The sequence below is a fragment of the Nicotiana tabacum genome, chromosome 14 (assembly GCF_000715075.1).
Source record: "Nicotiana tabacum cultivar K326 chromosome 14, ASM71507v2, whole genome shotgun sequence".
In the NCBI taxonomy this organism is placed as follows: domain Eukaryota; kingdom Viridiplantae; phylum Streptophyta; class Magnoliopsida; order Solanales; family Solanaceae; genus Nicotiana; species Nicotiana tabacum.
This window is the reverse complement of record NC_134093.1, coordinates 71,684,678-71,700,130: the sequence shown is the minus strand read 5'-3', so window position 1 is coordinate 71,700,130 and position 15,453 is coordinate 71,684,678. Positions and strand designations below refer to the sequence as shown.

Here is a 15,453-nt window from a genome sequence, read left to right as displayed (position 1 = left end):
TATAACATAACGCGGGCCTACTCGAGGCCTCAAATCATATCAAATAACGTCGAAATTGCGAATCGCACCTCGAATCAAACTTATGAATTTTCAAGTCTTTCAATTTCCAAAACTCGTGCCAAAACATATCAAATCAACCCGAAATGAACTCAAATTTTGCACACAAGTCCCAACTGACATAACAAAGCTATTCCAAGGCTCGAAAATCCAAATGGACATCGATAATGCCAAACTACACTTCAAGTCAAACTTAAGAATTTCTAAAACTTTTAAAATGTCAATTTTTCACAATAAGCGCCGAAATACTCCCGGGCGACCCGATACTCAACCCGAACATATGTCCAAGTCCGAAATCATCAAACGGGCCTATTGGAACCTTCAAATCTCGATTCTGAGATCGTTTACTCAAAAGTCAAACCTTAGTCAACTTTTCCAACTTAAAGCTTCTGGATTGAGAATTTTCCATCTGAATCAACTCCGAACTTTCTGAAATTCAATTCTGACCACACGTACAAGCATGAAACTACTCGAGGCCTCAAACAGCCGAACGATGCATTAGAGCTCAAAACGACCGGTCGGGTCGTTACAAAAGCCATTGATGGATCCCAATTTGAAGTTCATAAATTCTTTATTTCTTTATTAGTTTTGTATTTTGACTTTTTCAAATTAGCGCATGAATTTTTAATATTATAAAATCATATATATTTATTCAGATGGCGTGTTACTTTGATATAATTCTGTATATGTATAACAGTGTACACTCGCAAGACCACTCAGTGAAAGGGACTATAGCGGTATCAAATTTTGTCCAAGCTTTGAGTATATCTTTGGTTCATGAAACTCTATGAAACACAAGAGAATGACGTGAAAGGTTTGTTATTTTATTGAAAAGACATGTCTCTTTATGAGAGAAACGATAAATCTATGTTTATTTTATGATAATATCATTGAAAAATGCTATTTTATATAATTATTCAATGTGGTATTATAAACTAATAAATTAGTTTGATTTATGAAGCAATAATTTACTTTTTGTCCACCAAATGTACTGAATGTTAAAGAAATTAAACCTTGGAGGGAGAACGAGATTCAAAACGTCTAATTTGTCAAATTACATCGAAGAAGTGGGTGACAAGAGAGAACGGAATAGCCAATAAGCACTATCGAGTCATATTTATTGCAAAAGACGTGCATATTCAAACTCAAATTGCAAAAGACACATATTAAAACTCCTAAAAAATTTGTAATTTGATAACAATAGTTTTAAATTTGTGACACTTAATTATTTGTAAAAAAAATATCAAAAGGGTATTGGTCGTCCTTTAATAACTATTTTAGCACTTGAACAATTACTACATTTTAAGTTCATAAATCAAATCTGCGAGCAATTGAATTAAATCTTGGACCTTTCAAAAGGCTTATACAATAGTACAAGAATGATTTGTAGAGGATATGACAACAATGTATGCATGTAGAAATTATAATTGGTTAATATGCTACCAAGCATGTGTTTATCCCAAGAATTTAGTTTTTTCCCAGTGAAAACGAAGGATATCTTCTCAATTTTACCTGAAAATATTTTCATGTACTTTATGTTTTGCAGTGATGATAAATAAAACATATGTCAAAAAATCCCAATTTTGGACCGTCTCTACCACATCATGTTTTCACATAGCCAACTTTACATTACTCTTAAAAAAAATATTAATATCGACAACAATAATCATGATCATGATGATCATGATAGCGCAACCTAAACGGATGAAAGTAACATACACTATGAATATATGTTTATACCTCATAAAATTAAAATAAGTAAAAAATAAATCACCTGCAATATCCAATCATCTTGACTCGATAAACAAGTGACCATATGATAATCCACATTGGTCATTCGCCAAACTTATATTTTATTCATTCATATATATTTATTTACCTATAAAATACTAATCTATATCTATATATTATATTATTAAAAAGGGGGGGAAAGCCTCTACATTAAGCCAAGTGTCAACCTCACAATAGGCCACTGGGCAATTTAGGACAAAGTTAGTTAGGTTAGGTAATAATTATTTTTTTTAAAATTAAATTTTAAAAAATTTAAATTACGCATTATGTGTTGTTAATAATTAGTTACACTCTTTGAGTTAACAAATTTGGAGTTTTAAAATTATTCTAAAATAAAAATGAAAATAATAATAATAATAATAATAATAATAATAATAATAATAATAATAATAATAATAATCATCATCATAATAATCTATATCTACATATTATTAAAAGGAGAGGAAAAAGGCTCCACATTAAGCCAAGTGACAACCTCACAATAGGCCACTTGGCAACCTCATAATGCATTATGTGTTCTTAATGATTACTTACTCTCTTTGAGTTAACAAATCTATATCTATATATTATTAAAAGGAAAGGAAAAAGCTTTCATATTAAGCTAAGTGTCAACCTCACAATAGGTCACTTGGCAATTTAGGACAAAGTTAGTTAGGTTAGGTGATAATTTATTTTTAAAAAAATTTAAATTTTAAAAATAAATTAAATTATACATTATATGTTGTTAATAATTAGTTACTCTCTTTGAGTTAACAAATTTGGAGTTTTAAAATTATTCTAAAATAAAAACAAAAATAATAAGAAGAAAAAAATAATAATAGTAATAACAATAATAATAATAATAATAATAATTGACAATAATAACAATAATAATCTATATCTACATATTATTAAAAGGAGAGGAAAAAGGCTCCACATTAAGCCAAGTGGCAACCTCACAGTAGTCCACTTGGCAACCTCATAATACATTATATGTTGTTAATAATTACTTACTCTCTTTGAGTTAACAAATTTGGAGTTTTAAAATTATTTTTAAATAAAAACAAAAATAATAAGAAGAAAAAACGGTCAATTCAAATTGGGGAGTAGTTTCTTCCTAATATGGTAGTCTATATCTATAAAATACTACAAATATATTATTTGATATAGAAATTAATTTGATTTTGAATTTAAAGATAAAAATATTATTTCAAATTTATAGATAGAAATATTTGAGTTGATATAAAATAAAAATTCATTTGCTTATATAAAATAATGCAAAATAGTAACAATTATCAAAAATATCAGTAAATTTATGAAAAAATAGTAAAATTACTTATCTGTTTATATTTTTAAAAATTCAAAATTATAATTTAAATATAGATAGTATTTCGATTATATGTAAAATTCAAAATGAAAAAAACAAATTATAATATTACAGTAGAAAAAATTTACAAAGATGAAAATAGAGATAATATTACGATATTTTAATTTTTAATTAATTTATAAAAATAAATTAAATTAAATAACTAATACGCAAAGATATTATTGATAAATTTAGAAAATTGAAGTATTTTGAACAATAAAATAAAATTTTTCTCCAATAAAGTTGGAGCTTTAAAGGGTCGTGACATAATAAGAAACAAATTGCCAATTCAAATTGGCGAGTAGTGTCTTTCAAATAAAAAATTAATATTGGATATTTAAAGTTTCATACTTAATAAAATCTTACTACAATTTTAAATTAGAAACAGTTACAATTTTTATTATTTTAGAATGAAAGGTAAAAACTTGAATCTGTGTGTTAAGATTAGAGTAGCTTTCAACTCTATTCAAATTAAAATTTGGATGTTTATCACTTTTTTTATTTTTATTTATTTTTCTCTAATTATCATTAATTGACAACAATAATAATAATAATAATAATACTAAAATAATTGAATTTGATCTAAAATTTATCCCACTGCATATCGTGAAAATAATAAATTTTATATAAGTTTATTATTAAATTTAAAATTTTAAAAAATTTAAATTATACATTATGTGATGTTAATAATTAGTTACTTTATTTTTAAACCATTTTTATTTTAAATTTGAAAGTTATCCTCACATAATATAACTTCATATATTATATTAAAAGAGTGATAGTGAAGTATGAGGTCAAGTCAAGTGGCATATAGAGAAAATGATACTTCGCACTTTAATGGCAAAAAATAAGTATATTTTATGACAAAATTTAATCTATATCTATATTATAGATTTGTATAGATAATTTGGAATGCTAAAAAAATTAAAATCTAAAACACACAATCTTTAATATTCTTATTAGATTATATCATTTCGAAATTTTGTATGTATTTGAATTTGTATAAAAACAATATTAGTCTCGCATGTCATTATCGATTCACACAAAATAAAAGGTATATAATAATGAAATAATTACAAACAACATAGTAAAAAATATATAAATCAAAACTTTATATTGAAAATAAAATATAAGAAATTTTTAATTTCTTATTTCGTATAATGTAGAAAACAATATTAAAGATATTGATACATTTTACACAAAATAATAAAATAACATCTTTTTGAATGAAGTAAAAAATCAAAATTAGTATTAACTATAAAATTATTTAAGTCATAAATTATGGATAAAATACTAATTTAAGTAATGAAATAATTACAAACAACATAGTAAAAAATATATAAATCAAAACTTTATATTGAAAATAAAATATAAGAAATTTTTAATTTCTTATTTCGTATAATGTAGAAAACAATATTAAAGATATTGATACATTTTACACAAAATAATAAAATAACATCTTTTTGAATGAAGTAAAAAATCAAAATTAGTATTAACTATAAAATTATTTAAGTCATAAATTATGGATAAAATACTAATTTAAGGAATAAAAGAAAGTAAGTAAATAATAATCAATATATTATTGATAAATTTAGACAATTGAAGAATTAAGAAATAATGAAAGTGAAGCCAAGTCGTAGTCAAGCTTGATATGAAGATATTATATTAAAAGTTATCTAAATTATATTAAAAGGATAGTAGGGAAGGTTGGTATGAAGCCAAGTGGCGTAATAAGAAAAAATAAAAAATAATATAGAATGATGAGGCTTATTTAAATTTGAGATGAAAAAGTGGATTTTTAATTATGAAGAATAAATATAATAGATAATATCACGTAATTAAAATCAATCAAAAATCAAATAATATTGAACAATGAAAGAATTTGAAGTTATATTATGGATAAAATACTAATTTAAGGAATAAAAGAAAGTAAGTAAATAATAATCAATATATTATTGATAAATTTAGACAATTGAAGAATTAAGAAAGATTGAAAGTGAAGCCAAGTGGTATTCAAGCTTGATATGAAGATATTATATTAAAAGTTATCTAAATTATATTAAAAGGATAGTAGGGTAGCTTGATATGAAGCCAAGTAGCATATTGAGAAAAGGTAAAAAATAACATAGAATGATAAGACTTATTTAAATTTGAGATGAGAAAGTGAATTTTCAATTATGAAGAAAAAATACAATAGATAATATCACGTAATTAAAATATTAATAAAATCAAAATCAAATAGTATGGAACAATGAAAGAATTTAAAATAACGAATAAATAAACTTAATCATAAGAAAAATATTTTTTTATATAAAATTATAGAGATAAAACTTACTTGAACTTGAGATGAGAAAGTATCTTTTAAATTATAATGAGAAAATTCATACAAATAACAAAACATAACTAAAACTATAATACATAAAGTCAAAAATAAAAAAGATATAGAACAATGAATGAATTTCAAGTAAATGAGTAATAAATTAATAATCAACTTTGTTAGGAGTAGAAAATCTATATTATCTATGTTATATTAAAGGAGGTAATAAGCAAGGACATTGAATCTAAAGACAAACTAATAAAAAATTCACATAATAGTGCAATCATACTGAGCAACGAATAAATCAATAACGATAATCGAGAAAAAAAAAAGAAGAAGAAAAAATGGTATAAAATATAAAATGATAATATGTATTAGAATTTCAAATCAGAAAGCGTTTTTGATTTATAATGACAAAAATCATGCATATCTAAAATATCACATAACTTAAATCTTAATAGATAAAGTCAAAATTCATAATTGTGTAGAAACATACATTCTGTTTTTTAATAACCATTATATAGCATTATGTGTAGACTTGGTATAAATACTACTTACATGTTTAATATGAAAAGCGATAGATACAAGGCACAAATGGAACAGTCAACACTTTAGTGAAGGAAGGCACAGTTAAAGGAAAGATGTAAATAATGCAGTACATATGCCGTTCAAAATAACGTCAAACAACAATTGGATAGACAAAAAAAATTTAAAATTACAATGAGGTAGAATATTTATTATTTAGTGTGAGTACATGAGGGATGAGCCATTTTGTCGCTAATTTTTTTTAAATCGTTTTGATTATTGTATATTTCAAATAAGAATGCTAACCATAATAGAACATATCTTATTTTATTATTATTATCTAACTGGATATAAAGGTATCAGTAATTCGAAGAGGATCACTAAGACCATACACAAATCCAAGACACGAAGGTGTTTTTAGGATCCAAGCAACACTTTTCAATGATCATGTCGAAAAGTGTAAGGACTTCTTTGAACCAAATAAAAGCTTTCCTACCACCAGTTTTATTGGGGAAATGTATAGGTTTTACTGTGTTTATTTATGCTGTTGTATTTTAGGTTCCTCTAAGCTTTCCTGGCACCAGTAAGAACATTTTAATGGCCTATATAATTGTGTTACCCAACTAATCTTTAATTTAGCACAAAGAAGTTGAAACAATGTGTTCTATGTAAAGTCATCAGCTTTTGTTAGGGGAGTTTTCTATGTTGTTACTGTTTTTATGTATTGACAAGAGTGGGTTACTTTAGTGGTAAGCACCCTCCACTTCCAACCAAGAGGTTGTGAGTTCAAGTCACCCCAAGAGTAAGGTGGGGAGTTCTTGGAGGGAGGGAGCCGAGTTTCTATCTGAAACAGCCTTTCTACCCCAGGGTAGGGGTAAGGTCTGCGTACAAACTACCCTCCCCAGACTCCACTAATGGGATTATACTGGGTTGTTGTTGTTTTGTTGCTACTGTTTTGTGTATAGTGTTGAATTTTGGGCAAGACTTTATAATCCTCAATTTTATATGCTATATTGAGTTATATTTCTACTCGCAAGTGTAGTTCTTCAGTGTTTATGTATTGTTTTCAAGAATTTAAAGAGGAGCACTTTTAGGCTTATTCTATGTGAATTGTTCTAGCTACTCTTTTGTAAGCTCATTGTGAATTTTTTTGGATTCTCATTTCTGCTTGACATGATTAGTACTTGAGGGTTTTGTATTTTTTGCAAGAATTTAAAACATTTTGAGCTTATTCAATGTGAACAAGCTTTTCTGGCACCAGCTTTCTTGTGAAAATGTATAGGTTCTTACTGTGTTTATATATAACGTTGTATTTTAAGTTTCTGTAGCTTTGAAGTGCATGTGTTGATTATAAATGAGTGGATAAGGATGCAAGTTCATAACTTATAAAATTGATTTCTGTTATTCTGCGTAAACAAATTCATATTACCAAAGTTTTAAACAAGAGATGATTTTTAATTATTCACTTAAATTGTACTATATCTTTTATGTATAATTACTCATTCAAAGATCTATATTAAGAATATTAATATCATTTTATAAAATTATATACTATACGTAGTACTTTACAAACTTTGTGACGTAGAAGTTATATCATGCTTTATGTTTTTATTTTTATAAATCACTTCCCAAAATCATTGGCATGAACAAGGGGGGGGGGGGGAATGAATCCAAGTTGCAAAAATGAAGTGGCAACATAGCAGGCTCTCTTTACTGATGAGGCTAGTATAAGGATTTTGATTTCTGTTCCAATCATCATATGGAAGATAAAATCTCAGGCGCTATCATAAAAACTTGGAGTTCATATCAAATGGAAGATAAGACGATGATTTTTGCTCCTCCAATTTTCCCTAGACTAGATAGGGATGAAGATCACAGCCAAAAACAAAAGTGCAAGTAATATTGCAGGAAATTTAACTTGGCATTAATAAGAAATTAAAAGTATTTGGATAGTCCAACGGTAATGAGAACTAAAACCTTACAAGAGGGGCATACAGCTGGAAATACGAATCACAGACAAGTGGACATAAGAGAATTTTGTAATTACTAGTAACTCGTTTTTTTGAACCAAATCATGTTGCTTACAAATATTTTTAGAAATTCTACATCAATCAATCCAGGAAAACGCAAGGCCTCTGGGCAGCACAGAAAAAGAAACTAAGGCCATATAGTTGGTCAGTTACTCTATACAATCATGGAACTGCTGAACCTCTTCACAATATCTGTGCTTCTTTTCTCGTAAATACAGAACCTATCTACGTTTATAAATGTTCACATAGTACATTTATCAAACGAAGACATCGCACACAGAGACGATAGAAGACAGAGACGATACAAGGTTATTTCGTATCCATGTTTATTACAGCCATAATCACATAAAGTTTTAACTGTATGCTTGCCAAATATGTGTTTCTTTTCATTTGTACTTCTATAAGACATCTACTAGTAGATGCTTATTTGGGATTACTGATCGCATGACCAAAGAATACGATTTAAATAAATAAAAGACAAAAGGAGAAAAATACCATCTAGATTCAGTACTTTCAGTAGACAGAAACAAAAAAAGCATGCATTTAGGCCAAGAAAGAGGACCGCATACATGAACACCATACAAACATATATGAAATACATTACCGGCAAGAAAGAGGACTGGATACACGAGTGTCATACAAACATATATGAAGTGCAATAAAATTGTTGAACCTAGTTTAATTGGCAATGTCTGCTACTTGTCAGGACCCACCACATACACAAATATATCAACCAATTTCTACCTCCATCATCGTGGAGTGGACCAGAGCCTGCAAGCAGAACTTCTCTGTTAAGTGTATATCATCAATTGTTGAGTGTAATTAAACAGAGGTCTTGTTCAAGACATGCTAAACAAGCATAAATTAACCAACAAACAGGCAAGATATGATGATTTTATACTACTTCTAGATTAGCTACTTCAGGAATAACATTCGTTCAGAGACCTGTAGCTAAATGGACAAGGAGGTTTATTGAATGGAATCACTAACGCTGTTAAGTAACTAATACCAAACTCAAGTGAATACTAAGTTTTAAAAAGAATCTATAATCCTTTCCCTGATTCAATGTACACATCAGTATTCTTCAGCCACGTTATCTTATGTTGTGCAGATCCTTCATTAGCCTTGACATACCCTTATTGAACGGGTGTGAAATAGATGCAAGTACTTCGTGTTAATTCTTCAAAATTTACCAAAAGATAAGAAACTTGATGAACCCGTATTGCATATTTCCATATGCTCATGCCCATACTTGGATATGTACAACAGATCCATGTACCATAGGTCATAACTAAAAAAGAGTATGTCCTACATCATCTTGCAGTAAAATTAGCAATCACGTCACTGCAAGAAACCCAAGCACGGACTTAAGTTAACATAAATGTTAAGAATGAAAATAACCCTGGAGTACCTATAGATCATTCAATCATTTCACTTGAATGTTAAATATGCAAGAGTCTCTTGTGGTGGGACATTGGCAGTGCACTGCAGAGAATGATTCAAGATATGATCCTTATTTTTTAGGATAAGGGTGGTTTAAGGGCCTGCTCGCGCGCACCTCGGCTCCCACCAGCAAAGATACTGGGTAACTCTATCCGTCAAGGCTTAGACAAATGAAAAGAAATAACCTAGTGTTATTGTCTCCACTGGGACTTGAACCTGAGACCTCATGGTTGATTTAAGATATGATCTTTTTAATGCATAATGCAGACACAAGTCCATATGAAATAAGATCAATCGGATTTCTGAACTTACAACCCATTAGTTTCCATTGCCATCAAAATCAGGCACAAGGAGATAGACTAACCTGTAGTTCCTGTTCTGAGATTTTAAGCCTTTCACCACACTCTCTTACTTGTGCATAATGTTTATACAACTACAATAATTATTGAACACCACTACAATTAGCACGGATTAGGTAATTAGATTTATTATGAGAAGAAAATTGATAATACCGAGATACCTTTGATAATTGCATCTGTCTCTGTGATGTAAGCTTCTGTGCAGCTGTCAATGAATCCTCCAGTTTCTGTTTTCATCAAACAGATGCTAGTAAGAAGGAAGAAAATATATCTAGACCATGTTCAAGGAACTCACTAAGATAGTATGAATAGTAGTAGAAAAGAATATGTTACTAGGAAAACCCTGCAACTTATCATAACCTTGGATCTTTCCTGTAACTTAGACACCAAATTTTGCTTCTCGTTGACCAATTCCTCCATCAAAGATGCCTAATCAAGTCCACTAAACATTAGATTCAGGTAATGCAGAACTTACTACTGTATCCAAAAGTCAACAGAACATTTGTTTATAAATATAGATGTAGTAAAAAACCTATCAAAGTAGGTAAAAGTACCACAGAGCCAATTACACAAGGTGTCAGTATGGTGTTTCTCTTCTAGTAACAAAATGGTATGTGAAAACAAAAAAGTAATACATGGTCCATAATTGCAGGTGGATGATCAATGAAATAAGTAAAATAAAACTTTTGAAGTGCTATAAACTCGTGACACTGGTCCAGATGGTATATAGATGTTTGGAAGTGTTTTGGAGAGATTGGAATAGGATGGCTCAACAAGCTATTTAATGCTATTCTAAGAAATGGAAGGATGCCCGATGAGTGGAGAAGAACAAAGAAGATATTAACTGTTGTGACATCTTTTTTAACTATTGTGGCATTAAACTTATGAATCATAGGATGAAACTCTTAGAAAGAGTGAGAGCCTTAGACTTAATTCTTTTTTGATAAGTATAATAATATAATAGAGCTAATAGACTTAGGGACACTACAAGGGTGATAGAGAATTAATTTGGATATATGCCCAGCAGATCAATAATGGAGGTATATTCTTACTAAGAAGATTGATGAAAATTTATACGAGAGGAAGAAAAATCTATACATTTAGTTTATTGACCTGGAGAAAGCATATGATAGAGTATCAAGAAGGGTCCTTTGGTGATGGTTGGAGAAGAAAGGAATTGATATTAAATAGAAAAATGACATAAAGGACATATACTGAGGATCTATCACTAGCGTGAGAACAATAGTAAAATATACAAAAAAAATTCCCCATACTGTAGATTTATATCAGGGTTCACCATTGAGCTTGTACTTGTTGGGCTTTAGTCATGGATGAGCTAACCAACACAATATAAAATAAGATCTCATGGTGTATGCTATTTGCTGATAATATTGTGCTAATCAATGAAACCAGCGAGGGTATCAATTAAATGTTCGAATTATGGAGAAGCACTCTAGAAAGCAAAGTTTTTAGGATAGTATGATTGAGTATATGCGTTGCAAGTTTAGTCAGCACAAGAAGAGTGAAGTTAAGGTGAGACTAAACGGGATTGTGGTGTCTAAATGCAATAATTCATATATTTAGACTCGTTCCAGGAGAATGAAATAATAGATGAAGATGCTACACATAATCAAAATTGAATAATTGAAATGAAGAATTATTATCGGGGTAGTCTTACGTGATAGAAGGATACCTAAAAAGATAAGTTCTATAAAATATTATAAGACCAGCAACAGATATGGGAGTGAATATTGGGCCATTAAAGTGCAACACATCCAAAAGATGAGTGTCGCAGAAATGCAGATGCTAAGATGGATGAGAGGTCATATAAAATTAGATAGATCAAAAATGATCACATTCTCCAGAAGATGCAAGTAGCACATATTGAGGATAAAATGAGAGAATGTCGTTTGAGATGATTTGGTCATGTCCCAAGTCTACCTCCAGATGCACCGATTTGTAGGCGTTAAACCACAACGAGTGAAGGTGTTAAAAAGGGACGACGTACACCTAAAATCACATGGAAATAAGTTGTCTTGAAAGACCTATAATTTCTTGGAACCCATGCAAGCTCAGCGAAAGATAGACACAATGGAAACATAATCAGTGAGGATTCATATAACCGACCCTGGCTTATTTGGAACTGAGGTGTAATTGTTGGATTATTTTATCTAACTCGTGACAAGCAAAGAATCAAGAATTTCAAATACTAATAGTTCTAGCTTATATCTCAAGCTGATTTTTCCGATGGTAAATGTGCTAGAATTTGAAATTATCCTCCATCAAGCAAAACTAGGAAGCAATCTAACCATTCATTTCATTTTAGCACAAGTGAAACTATTCACACTTCTCAATTTCAAGGAGTGACCTGCCTGACCATCGTTTTAAACTACTTATAACACCCAAATAAAGAAATCGTCGATCTACTATGCTTCAGTTACCTTTTTCTTAAGTTCTTCAAGTTTCCGACCTGAAATTTCTGTTTGCCTTTCCATCTGAATAAAATTAGAACAAAGTAACACATGAAATAAAGCACTAACACCAACTACGAAGTTTCAAATTCTAAGATTTAAATCATTTTTTAAAGCAACTTGGTCTACCTGGTGCTGATCATTCTCACTTGACTCAGCTGACAGCTCTCTACTAGCATGGTCGTCTAAATTAGACCTGTTCAAATTAGACTTCCATTAAAACTGTCCATTATGCTCATCTAAGTTAGATCACCATCAAGAAGTGGATTGATTTTACATTGTCAACCAAAACAAGAAAAGACCAGAGCTACCAAGCAAGCATGGGATAAATGGTTTCAAGCTACGGTGAACACTAAACTAATAGTAACAATTGCACAAGTTTCCATCATAAGCAAGTGCAAAATATAACTAATGAGGTCTGCACATCTATATGTTTCCGCAGAATGTAATAATATATCAGCATAAGAACATATGCCAAATAAAAAGTTCCCAAAGAAGTAAATCGTACATGAAACATCAGCGTAATTTCTTCTGGCATGCCTCAAATATCAGTTAAGTGGTTGAATACTCTACTCAATTTTCTAGTGTAAATGAAGAATAATCAAAAAAAATAAAACCAAATTTGTACAATTTGAGAACGGCAATCCACTTTAATGTGGTTGCAAGCCGCAAACATGAGTTATAGAGAAATAACGTATCAATAAGACATATCCAAGGTGGAAAGTGGCAGAATCACACTAATATGCCTCTGCACAAAATTACTTGAGCCTTCCTACCACTTTTCAGAAACCACCAATCAGTAGAGACTATACACAATGTACAATAATAATGAGTACCAGCAGTATGTAACGCAAAGTATGGTCAACCAATTTAGTTGCTTAAAAACTAGCAGCAACACATTAAGTAATGTACGTCCTACCTAGGCAGTAGCTTAGGCATTTGATCCTTCTCTCTATCTCTGCTTTTATGGTTACTGTTGGTTTTCTGCATCTTTATAGGCTGGTCCCTCTCTCTTTCCCAGCTACTTTCTCGAATCCTTTCATCTTCCTGCTCAACATCCTCCAAACGTCTTTCATCATCGGCAACCCGATCTCTATTGACTTGATAATCTCGTGATCGACCACGATCACGATTTCGGTCATATCCTCTCTCCCTCTTGTGATCGCGGTCTCGAGAATGCTCTCTATGCCCATTCCTACGTCTGTTATCATCATGATCATAGCCTCTTTCCCAGTCTCGATCCGTATCACCACCTCTCACCCCTCTCTCAGAATGCTGAATACTTTCTCGACCAAAATCTGATCTGCCACCTCTTGTAGTCACTTCATTTACTCTTACAACTCGCCCATCAATAGTCTGGTGGAAATATATGATATTTTAGAGTATGATAAGCTCATAGTGAATTTCATGAAGAATTAAAATTATGATGTACATGGATATAGAATCATCTACTAAGGATAAAAATCACTTCAGTAATTATAAGTTAGATAACAGAGAGATCAGAAAATACCCTCCCATCCATTTCATTGATGGCATGCGTGGCTGACCGAGGATTAGTGAAGGTGACAAAGCCATAACATTTCCCCCCAACCTTACGGTCATTGATTATCTGAAAGTAAAACGTCCAACTTCTGAAAATAAAAATAAATGCAGAAAAAGAAAAAGCTATTGCAGCCGTCTGACAATATTACCTGCTGGCCATGATTCTAAGATACTGTTTTCAACCAAAGCACAAGCAGATGTGGCTACTTATCACAATGAACCTATCTAGTCATACAGAGAAATCACTTATATATTTGAATCACAATTTTAATTTCGAGGAACAAAATGATGCCAAGTACAACAAAAACTGCATGATTTAACTGGAAACCAGATGCAGTCAAAATTACTGAATCCATGCTCCTCTAATTCAAACACACGAAGCCACAACCTTTTCAGCATGTAAGAAACTTGGGTTCATAGTAAAATGTTTAACCGGGCTTGATATTAATTCAAAGAGTCATAACAAGCTTAACCAACTTTTTTTACTTCTGTAGGCATCACCTCAACCAACCCTAATTTTAGGCACAGCAGTTTTTCAGTACCAACCACTTACCATATAAAGGCAAGGAGTCTTTCATACCATTCAGTAAAATAGCTTAATTCTTTAAATGGGAACCAAAACATGTTCATGCTGTAACGCTCTAACCTTTTATTCAATTAACAACAAGCTAACATAACTTATGCAACTATTCTAGTAGGGGGGAAAACAGAACAAAATTAAAATGAACAATTAGCTCACAGAAGACTTGGTATTAATATCAAGAAGCTCACAGAAAATTCCGTTTTGCCTTGGCAAAATCCCATGGAATTCCAATTCGAAAAAACCCTAATTTATGACATAAGCTGAGATAAATAGTAAAACATTAGTATGATTAAGACCTTAATGTCTACAACAGCACCGTAAACATCGAAGACTCGACGGAGAGTTTCTTCGGTGGCGCTGTACGGAAGCCCTCCCACATATATCGAGCTCTCGTCGTCAACTGTCATTCTTTCTCCTGCACAACGTTGCAACTGGTTAATTGTATTTTTAAAAGTTTGCTGACAGCAGAGTGGCCGATGACGGCGAATACCCGTATATAATAGACGTATATATTTGACAATGTAGATAATAGACGTATATATTTGACAATTTTCCCGTATTATTACGGGAATAGGATTAGATTACTAATTAGTCATTAGAAATAGAGCCGTGCATAATTTATTAAATACCCAATTATCCTATCAAAATCGAAAATTTTGATATTGTTATTCGATACGGTATGGTATTTGGTTTAAGTTTTAAAAAAATTGGTATTAGGTATGGTATTTGGTATTTTAAAATAAAATACCGAAATACCGATATCGTACTGAAATATATATTATATTACACAATACACATATTATTAATTATAATATAAATATAAAAAAACTACAATTTTACTTTCCTTTATTCTCTAAGCAAGTAACAAGACATTTCTATTGATCAAATTTATTCTTTTATGTACAGTTTTCTCTCTCTGGGTTGATATTTGCTTATTTTGAACAAAACTTTTGTCAACAAACATTTTTAGTTTTGTACTTTTGAGTACTT

At 30.4% G+C, this 15,453-nt stretch overlaps 1 protein-coding gene across 8 annotated transcripts; it reads right to left on the bottom strand.

Moving 5' to 3' along the window:
- Positions 1-8,584: 8,584 nt before the first annotated feature.
- On the bottom strand, positions 8,585-14,963 carry LOC107823355 (uncharacterized). Of its 8 annotated transcripts, none has more exons than XM_016649984.2 (9): positions 14,760-14,962; positions 13,849-13,947; positions 13,258-13,694; positions 12,468-12,534; positions 12,309-12,362; positions 10,201-10,296; positions 10,029-10,094; positions 9,873-9,941; positions 8,585-8,836 (listed from the first exon to the last, which is right to left on the bottom strand). In XM_016649984.2, the coding sequence occupies exons 1-9, from the start codon at positions 14,868-14,870 to the stop codon at positions 8,795-8,797; spliced, it is 1,041 nt and encodes a 346-aa protein (XP_016505470.1). In that variant the 5' UTR covers positions 14,871-14,962; the 3' UTR covers positions 8,585-8,794. The 8 variants fall into 8 exon arrangements, with proteins under 8 accessions (XP_016505470.1, XP_016505472.1, XP_016505474.1 ...); XM_016649986.2 differs by having other exon boundaries at positions 10,228-10,296; positions 14,760-14,959; XM_016649987.2 differs by lacking the exon at positions 8,585-8,836 and adding an exon at positions 8,901-9,409 and having other exon boundaries at positions 14,760-14,963.
- Positions 14,964-15,453: the final 490 nt, after the last annotated feature.